This window comes from Manihot esculenta, chromosome 5 (genome assembly GCF_001659605.2).
Source record: "Manihot esculenta cultivar AM560-2 chromosome 5, M.esculenta_v8, whole genome shotgun sequence".
Taxonomy (NCBI): Eukaryota; Viridiplantae; Streptophyta; class Magnoliopsida; order Malpighiales; family Euphorbiaceae; genus Manihot; species Manihot esculenta.
Window position 1 is genome coordinate 11222886 of NC_035165.2, and position 10581 is coordinate 11233466.

At 27.4% G+C, this 10581-nt stretch overlaps 1 protein-coding gene across 1 annotated transcript; it reads left to right on the top strand.

The window, feature by feature from the left end:
* Positions 1-8445: 8445 nt before the first annotated feature.
* Positions 8446-10306, top strand: LOC110615357 (protein CRABS CLAW). Its single transcript, XM_021757200.1, has 8 exons — positions 8446-8538; positions 8916-9044; positions 9185-9323; positions 9431-9479; positions 9578-9653; positions 9761-9817; positions 10189-10191; positions 10292-10306. Exons 1-8 carry the CDS (start codon positions 8446-8448, stop codon positions 10304-10306), a joined length of 561 nt encoding a protein of 186 aa, XP_021612892.1.
* The last annotated feature ends 275 nt before the right edge of the window (positions 10307-10581 follow it).

The window sequence follows — 10581 nt, forward strand, 5'->3', positions numbered from 1 at the left end:
TCATTGGCTCCACATTTTGATTTTGTTTGGTTGGAATGAATTTGAAATTTGAACCACATGTATTTGAAATTTTCTCCCTCCAGAAAATGGGTGTTGATTTAAGGGCGTGTTTGGATCTAGCAGACATTGTCAAAGATAGAGAGCCCCACAGATCTCTTTATTGCTGTCCGGGTTGAGCTGGCAGTTTGTGTGGATCCAATCTTTGGAACTGTGGGAGGTCCAATCATTAGAAGGCCTTCCATGTAGCAGGGTCCAATAACTTTCAATCTAGTTATTAATTATTATTTTCATATACATCACTACTAATTTTTAAATTATTTAATACTAATATGTGGAAAAGAACATAATTACTTATAAAATATTTTAAATAAATTATTATAATTTTTTTTAAAATTAAAATTACTAATTAATTTTATTGATTTGTGCATGTAATTTTAGGGAGTTTTTATAAAATTCTTAACGGATTCTCGAAATATCTTCTACAGCTGTAACCGATTGACAGCGAACTTTCCTTCCACGCACATCTCCGCTTCCGAGCTGAAGATAATCAACCTTCTCAACGCTGCGTTTCGTCCCATCTCCACGCACTCCTCAAGACTTCCGTAATACGCACCGTTTCCGTTGTGTTCTGCGCATCGTTTTGAATACTTCAGTTCGGTGAATAACTTGGCTGCTTTTGGATTCAACTAGCCGTTGTAATCTCCTCGGAAGTCCAGGTCTCTAAGTTAAGATTCACATAATTTGAAAATGAAATAAAGAAAAGAAAAAAAAAAAGAATATGAATTCCATGAAAAAAAAGAGAAAGAAACGTTAGAAGAGCTGCACTTGTTCTAGATCGAATTGAAATGATTTCTTCTAATTTAAAGTTCAGTTTTATAAAAAGTTATTATTACTATAAAAATTTAGTGAATGTAGAAATTTTAATTACTTATATAAAAGTTTATAAATTATATATATTGAAAAAAGTAATTTACAATTTTATATTTTTTAAAAAACTATTAAATAAAAAAATCTAAACTTTTACTATCTTTATTATAATTTAAAATTTTAAACAATTAATTTTTTTATATTTATCTCAATTTTAACTATTTATTTTAATTAATTTTGATAAAAAACTTTTAATACACATATAACGTATAATTATTTTTTAAAAAACATATTAAATAAAAAAATTAAGACATTTATGTTAATTTATATTTATATCTAAAATTTTAAATAATAAAGTAAATTTTTTTATTTGTCCCGATTATAATTGAAAGAACTAAATTGAATTTGAAAAGTTATTAAAAGATTATAATGTAATCCAATTTTATTTGACTAATAAAATAGTCTTTAAAATATATATTTTTATTTCAACAATGTTTTTTTTAATTTCATATTTACTTCTATTTTCATTTAATTTAATTAAAATTTAAATTATAAAAAAAATTATAGTATTTTATCATATTTAATATTATTGATATAAAATATAATTTTTGTTGAATCTAGTCAATAAAGTAATATACATAATAAATTAATTTATTATATAGGTGAGCAAAATAAAAATATTAAATATCTCTAATAATTTACTAGAGACGTGATTAACGTATCTAAATTTTTATAAAAATTATAAAAGAAATAACTTTATATACTAAAATATATAATATTTCATTTTATTTAATACTATTAATATAAAATATAATTTTTCATATATTAAAAATATATATATATACATATATGGTGAGTATAAATTTTTAATTAAATATTTTAACATATAATATTTATATGTGATATTTTATATAATAAAATATTTATTTATAATAACTGTTTATTTAATAATAAATATGAGAAATATAAAATAAATGTACTTTCAATATAAAATTTAAATTAAAAGACTATACGTTTATTAATATATAATTTTAAGTATTATATTATAATTTGCCACTAATTTTTTAAAACTTAATTTAATTCTATCGACTATAATTCTGATAAATTGAAAAATATTTAATTTTATTATTATAAATTTAAAGTTTTGAATAAAAACATGAATTAACGTAAACGTTAAATTTTTTTTTATGTAATATATTTTTTGAGAAATAATTTTATGTGGTATGATTAAAATTGAGAAAGATGTAAAATGATTAATTTTATTATTCAAATTTCTAAAATCATCACATAAATATAAAAAAATGATAAATGTTTAAATTTTTTTATTTAATAACCCTTCATTTAAAATTAAGAATTTTATAAAATTTTAATTGAATTAATTTTTTTAATAATTCTCTTATTTATATTAATAAAATGAGGTCCATCTTATTAATAATAAAAAAAGAAGGTGAAGAGTTGCACATGTAAATGTGACATTGAAATGAGTAAAAGCAGTTCATGTATTAGTTTGCTATTGAAACTAGTATAAGTGGGGGGAGACTTTTACTTCATAAATTCGATTTTTATTATTATTATTTTTTTTTGTTAAAGATAAAAACTTTATTAGAGATTTAAGAGGCGTAAGGCCCAATATGATCAAACTATAAATTCATATAATAATATATCATGACGAAAAGAAAAATTAGGTCCAACTCATCCTTATAAATAAGGCCAAATTCAAAACAACTCTTTAGATTAATTAAATAAAAATTAAAAAAAATAATGATCATGTCTCAAATATTAATTAGATAATAAAATTAAAATTTTTTTTATTTTATCTCGATTATAATCAACAGAAATAAATTAAATATAAAAAGTTATTTAAAAATTATAATATAATTTTTAAAATTTTATTTGACTAATTCTTAAAATATATATTTTTATTTCAATAATATTATTTTTTATTAATTTCATTATTTACTTTTTTCATTCTATTTTTATATACATATTTTAGTTTAATAAAAATTTAAAATGTAAAAAAATTATAGTATAAAATATATAATATATAATATTTTATTTTATTTAATATTATTAATATAAAATAAATTTTTTTTATCGAATCAGTCAATAAATTAATATATATTACAAATATAATTATTATATAGGTAAACAAAATAAGAATATTGAATATCTCAAATAACTTATAAAAGATGTAATTAATCTATCTAAATTTTTATAAAAATCATAAAATCATGAATTTATATAGTAAAATATGTATATTTAATATTATTAATATAAAATATAATTTTTTATGTACTAAAAATACATGTATAATTTATAATAAAATATATAAATAAAATATTTTAATATATAATATATATGTGTAATATTTTATTTAGTGAAAATTTATTTGTTGTAAATGTTTATTTAATATTACATTTATAAATATATAGTAAATGTACTTTTAATATAAAATTTAAATTAAGGGATTATATAATTTAGAGATTATATTATAATTTATATTATAATTTGTCATTAACTTTTTCAAATTCAATTTAATTTTTTTAATTATAATTGTGATAAATTGAGAAAAATTTAATTTTGTTATATAAAATTTAAAATTTTGGATATAAATATGAATTAATAGTGAAACTGCAGAAAATAATTTAAAATTATTTTCCAAATCATAGATAAAATGTTAGAAAATTGAAAAATTGATTTTTTAATTTTTTTTATAATTATAAATATCTCTAAATTCACTAAACTGAAATTAAATTTTGTTAATACTGGATCAGTCCAATAAGAGATAAAATATTATCATATATGATAATTGAATTCTCAATCTTACAACATATAAAACTCTTTTGATTTCTTGCCTAACTGTCTAAAATTACAAGAAAATAACCTAACTAATGATAGTGGGAGTGATTGTTGACCGACTGCAATTCCCTGCCTTAAAATCCTCATTTCATAGTCTATTCATATTTCCATTTCCCTAAAGGCGTGCGAGCTTTATTAGTCCCACGCACTCTCCCTGCTCTTTCTTCCACACCCACATAACAGCTGATTTAAAGAGTGGTTGCATTAATCTCTTTAATTAATTTTTCTATTTTAATTTTATTTTATTTACACTAACAAGTTATAACTAAACTAAATTTAAAATAATAATAAGTTTAATTTCATTCTTTTTGTGTTTAACTTTCTACCGCCTTCATCTGTATCAGTTTCTTCATTGTATCTAATGAAAAAAAAAAATTAATCCTTTAAAACAAATGTTAGAGTTGAATTTTGGAATAAAAGTTAGAAAGAAATTAATTTTTTTTAAAAAAAATCTCATGCATATTTGAGCCAAATTTAATTCGATACTTAATATTTTTCCATATCCTAATTCCATCACTCCTTTTTTCAACTCCCTCTACCTCTAATAAGGTCGTTATCAATGCAATCTCTCATTCTCCAATTCCATGAGGTCTCTCCGTTAAATTCGATGAACTCAATCTCAAATTTGACGGTAAAAATTTATTTATTTAAATAATGTTCATATGAAATTAAGATATAAAATCATAATGGATGAAAGATAAAACAGTGTGCAAAATTTAAGTTAAGCGGTGTAGTTTGGAGTCAAAACGGTATGTATAAAAAAGTTGAGTCTGAATAGGCTCAAAGAATGAGCTTCTCTACGTTTTGGACAATTATTTGATCGAAGAACATGTTACCTACAGCTGTAACATATGTCTCCCGTTAGCTTCTAATAAGAATTGATTTTGCCTCCTTTATCTGTTGTAGTGGTGACTGTCTTTCCCTTATTGTCTCTCCTTTCTTCCATGGTATTCTGAGGATTGCTAGAATTTATAACCTCTATAATTGCCTCTATATTGTTGCGTCCCTGTCGAACCGGAATTTCTATAATTAAAATTCCAATTATACTGCTGTTATGACTGCCAATCAACACACTCTTCTGCCTTTTTTGCTATCTCAATGGCGTCTGCCAAAGTGAAAATCATAGCTACTCCCATCATACAGTAAATTTTGTGATTCAGGCCCTCTGACAATGAGTAACCTGCTGGGCTTCGTTCTCACAGTTTTTACACCTCGCCTGCAACCTCAAAAACTCTTGGGTATATTCATCCACTCTTCGGTTCCCCTATACACAGTTATGATACTGGTTATACAAAACCTGAGCGTGGTCGCTAGGCAAGAACCGTTGTTCAATCATCTGCTTTATCAACACTCAGTTTTGTATGGGTTCCAGCCTCCTTCGATAGCGTTCGTTTTGAATCAAATTCCACCAGGCTGCTGCACCCCCTTTTAACTTATAGGCCGCAATCGGAACCTTGCGATCCTCTTCTACGTTCATAAATTCAAAGAAACATTTAACCTCTGCCAGCCAATCAAGAACAAATTTCACATCCAACGAGCAAGAAAAGTTTTAAAGGTCTATCTTGATCTTGTAACCTTCCTGATAATTCTGATAGAGATTTGCAAGCACAGGATTGACAACCATAGGATTGACGACCACAGGAATGGCGACTGGCTGGGGGTGTGCAGCGGTGGTGGGTTGGTGGATTCCTTACTGCAGAGTCAGCTGTCCAATCATCTCCCTCAATTTTGCCAAAGATGCCTCAATCGCAGCAAGTCGCGCTTCTTGGTTATCTGCCATGGTCGAACTTTGCTCTAATACCAATTTGATAAAGAACTATTTAGATTCCGTTAGGAGTTTTAACTAATATCCTTTATTAATTTAAGACGAAATAAGAGAAAAGATAAGATAGAAAACGAAAAGTCTTATTGAAATTCCTCAAAAATTGAAAAGTGAGTTTCTAATAGGTAAGGGATGCTATTTATAATAGAAACAAAATTCTAATATGCAAAATTATGAAAATGTCTAAAATATCCAAAAAAAATAATTAAAATGCAAAATTGACCCCCTAAACGATAGAATTTCCATATCAAACTTTGTGACAAGTTTACAGCCCTCGTCTCACGTTTGAAAGGTGCATTTCGAAATTCTCTTTCCAAAAAGCTATCGTGAGTCTCAATCAGACGTCGGCAGCAAAAGTTAAATCCAGTCTACGTCTACCGTAAAATTCAAGACTAGTTGTTTCATGTTATACGAGATTAAATAATTAATTATGTGAAACAATAGAGCGCATTTAGTGCATTTTTACTGAACCAAATGACTTAAATAGTAGTTCTCTCCAAATAGTAATTTTACTTCTTAAACTACTAGTCAAAGCATTTGGATGCATTTTCAAAATGCCAATACTTGAAAATGCTAATTAAGAAAGTTAAGAATAATTCTGTAACTTGTTTTAAAACAACATTAAATTCGTAAAATATTTTTTAACAATAAACCCGATATTGAAAGAAATCAAAACTGAAATTAATATGTAGAATAAAGCTAATGGGAGAGTAGAGAGCACGAGGATTGATGAAAGAAAAGTAAACGAGTATCAAGAGCAAAAGAAAAAGAAAATCGAAAAGGAGAAAAGAGATAGAAATGTCTAATCAGAATTTCCCAAAGGGTTAAGAAAGAGGGTGAAGATAGATCCAATGATTGTGTTCAAATCCGTTAATGAACAGAACTATAAAGAAAGGGATTGAGATAACTGGTAAGTGCAAGCTTTCAGACACAGACAATGGAATCTCATGGCAACACATGGCCTCTTCCCCATGTAATAATAATAAAAAAAATTATAACAAAAACAATATACATCGGACTAAGAAGAAACCTCCAGGTTCACGGTAATAGACACCTAGGGAAAGTCGATTTATACTAGCAAAGAAAGGTGAGAATACCAAGTGTTACTATAGCTTTCTTTCTATCTATGGCAATTTAGGAATCGTCCCATCAAAACACCAACCCATCTATCAATCTTTCTATCTTCTTCATCACCTTCTTCTTCTTCTTCTTCGTCTCAATTCACAGAGAGAGAGAGAGAGAGAGCTATGGCTATTAGTTAGTAGTAGTAGTGCATGTATGGTGCGGGTGACAGTGACATGAGCTTGCAGCTTCTGTCTCTTTCAGGTTTCCTTGTATAGCATTGCACCCACAAAAGACGGAATCAATACACAGGTTGCCCTCTCTTCTCTATCTTTTCATTCATCCATCTTTTTGGCCCCACCACTTTCCTTCAACTATCTCATCACTTTTCTGCCCTAATTTTTTCCCAATAATTCCACCCCTCTTACATTTCTTCTTCTACTTTTTTATATTATTCTACCTTTTCATACCCTTATTAACACTCATGCTAGCTACCAGATTAGTGAATTATCTCTCCAATTTGTTAATTAGGGTTCTAATCAACCCTGCAAATATCTTCAATACCATCAAATATATTAATTTTATTTGATTGTTTAAGATATATTTTTTGATGAGCAATAATTTTATTAAAAGAATATCAGAAAAAACTTAACAGGGGTTCAGGGCACATTTCGTTACTGCAATCAAAAGCAAACTCCAAGTTACACTTGAGTTTGCTTTTATTCTGAAGATATTTTTTGGTAATTTCAATTTTATTGAATTTTTAAAATTATATTCAAGTGTGTATGTAATTTTTAAAATTATATAAATTTTAAAACTCCAAGAATTTTTTTTATGAATGTTCACAATTTTTTTATTGATATACTATCAACAATTATTCATATCGCTATTATATATTATTTTTTACTGTTATAAAAATTTTTGCGATTAATTCTAATATTTATTATAGTCATATAAAGACTATAATAGAATCGAGATATATATTTAAATTCACTTTGTACATAAAGTTCTAATCCAATTTGTATAGCAAGTCTCATTAGTTAAGTCTCAAACTCCTCATATATAAATATTATCACGTAGGATCAATAAATTAATTATTTTTAGATGAATTTATTTCATAGTTAAATTGATATTTAAATTTATAGCATCTTTGCTGTAATTGAAAAAAAGAAAAAATTGTACCCATTGAAGTAATGAAACATAACATTCATGTTTGAAATCAATTAATTCCATTTTGAAGAGTTAAAAGCTTGAATTATAAAATGTTCAATTCAATAAAAAAAAATGTCACAATAAATAAATACTATAATAAATCTAGCCTTCAAAAAGCATACCTTATATGCTATTAAGAACGTAAAATATATATATATATATATATATATATATATATATATATATATATTATTAACACTATTGTGTATAATATTGCAGAATTAAAAGTAATTTAAAAAAATATATAATGTAATCAGACTTAATTTGGTGATAAGTATATTCGAATAAATCTAAGAGATCTCTAATTTATTTCTACTTTCAATCTTCATTTAAAAAAAAAAAAATATAATAAATTTGAATATTTTGTTTATTTTACCGATATAATATGTGAGATGGGACTATATAGTCTAAGTGTAAGTAAAAATTTTCTGTGCCGACAAATGCTATGATTATTAATTAGTCACCTATAGATTTTCTTTTTGGCGCTTAGCTTAAGGCTGCCCAGTCCACTGCTTCTCCTACTCCCATAGTCCCATTATACAGCCAAGCCCCTACCTTCTGACTTATTATCAAACATCACAAACCCTAGCTCTTCTTCTTCTTCTTCTTCTTCTTCCTTGAGAATGAACCTTGAAGAAAAAGTGAGCATGGAGTTGGTTCCACCATCTGAGCATCTCTGCTACGTCCGCTGCAACTTCTGCAACACAGTTCTTGCGGTAATTTAACATCTGTGCATATATTCTTATTACCATCTTCAAGATCTTGTTTCATACATTGGAAGCAAACATGTTTTTTGTTTATAACTCCATGTCTTCTCATGTTTCCCTATCATATTTTTTTGTTTATGTGGTACACTTACATTTACTAACCCTATTATAGAAAATGGACAGCAAACACTGATGGGTCTATAATATGCTTATCTCTCTCTCTCTCTCTCTCTCTCTCTTCTCTCCATTGTTTCTACTTAAGCTTTACATGTTCACAGTTGCTTCAAGCTTGTATAGGGATGACCTTATTACGCTCTAAGATCTGAAAAATCAAAGGAAGAAAATAAATTATTTGTTATGAAGAGTTTGATATATTGTTTGTGAAGGTTGGGATTCCATGCAAGCGGTTGCTGGAAACTGTGACAGTGAAATGTGGGCACTGCAGTAACCTATCATTTCTCAGCACCAGACCTCCTTTTCAAGGCCAATGCCTCGATCACCAATTCACTCTTCAGGTATACAATATATTACTTCTCTCGCCTAAACCTGAAAAGATAGATCTGTTGAAGGAGAAATTCTTCAAGAAGAAGAATATTTATAAGGCCAGTCTTTGTTTTTCATGTTAATATTAACCAAGAAAGTGAATTATTTCTAGTTACTGACGAAAGATGTGCCTGTGTATACCAAGAAGAAACAGGGTTTCTTCAGCGATTTGAGAATGGGGCAATCTTCATCATCATCCTCATCCACATCAAGTGAGCCATTGTCACCTAAAGCACCATTTGTGGTGAAACGTAAGAACCTCAACTCTTCTGCTGCATATTTAACCATTTGAATAGTTATCTTCTACCCACCGAAATTCATTCTTGGATATGAATGTTCATATGGGGTTGTTTTGCAGCACCTGAGAAGAAACACCGGCTTCCATCTGCTTATAACCGATTTATGAAGTAAGAAAAGAAATTTACTGTAAATTTTCTTTAATTAGGTTCATATAATTTTAGGGTTGAATTATAAGTCATTAATTAATCTTGATGTGTGTTGTTAGAGAGGAGATACAGCGCATCAAAGCTGCAAATCCTGAGATACCACACAGGGAAGCGTTCAGCACAGCAGCAAAAAATGTAATTAACTTATCTTCTTTTTTTTTCTCCCTTAGGGTTTATATATATAAACCGATCTGTATAATTTTCTTGATCACTGTATCTTATAATCTATGTTCTTGCTACAGTGGGCTCGGTACATTCCAAACTCAGCAGCTGGATCAGTTTCTGGGAGCAGCAACAGTGTTAGTAAAAAGTCCCCCCCTCTCTCTCTCTCTTGATTTTCTTTTCTTTTCTCTATAATTGATTCCAATCGGGTTCAAACTCAAGACTTCACAGCTACTACTGAACTAAAATTCATTGATTTAATTTTCTTTTTGTTATTTGGGAAGATCAGTAAGGCATACAGAGCACTTGCATTCATGTTCTAATTAGGGATTCTACGTATTGCAGGATTAATGTGATGTGCGTGTGAGAAGCAAGGCATGCAATGGGTGGAGAGATGTGGGAACTAGAAGAGATGTTGATGGGCATATATCTAAATTGGCTAATTAACTTAGCTTCTGTGTCTCCATCTTTTTTTAATTATTCTGTTTTTAATTTGGTGTCATGTTAGATGGTAAGTGTTTCTCCTATTGAATTCAAGAACTAGCTAGGGTTTACTTGTATTCTCTATAATTTGGTAAATTTGGTTACTGGTTCCAATCTGGACGTTTCAGTCAAATTCAGATTGAAATCAGTTAACGGTTTGTGGATTTGAACTTTCAATCAAATCAAAATCTTCTTTGAGAAAAATAATGGAGTTATCTTCAAAATCAAACAAACTCGATTTAGAAAATTGAAGTTAATTATATCCAAAAAAAATTCTCTTTTGATGGTTTTATAGTTTTAAATCCTAATAAGTGATGATTTTATATAATTTTTTTTATGATAATTGAGAGATTAATTTTAAAAAAATGAAATTTGATATTTTTACTTCTTATATAATTTAATTGCAAATTTAACACTT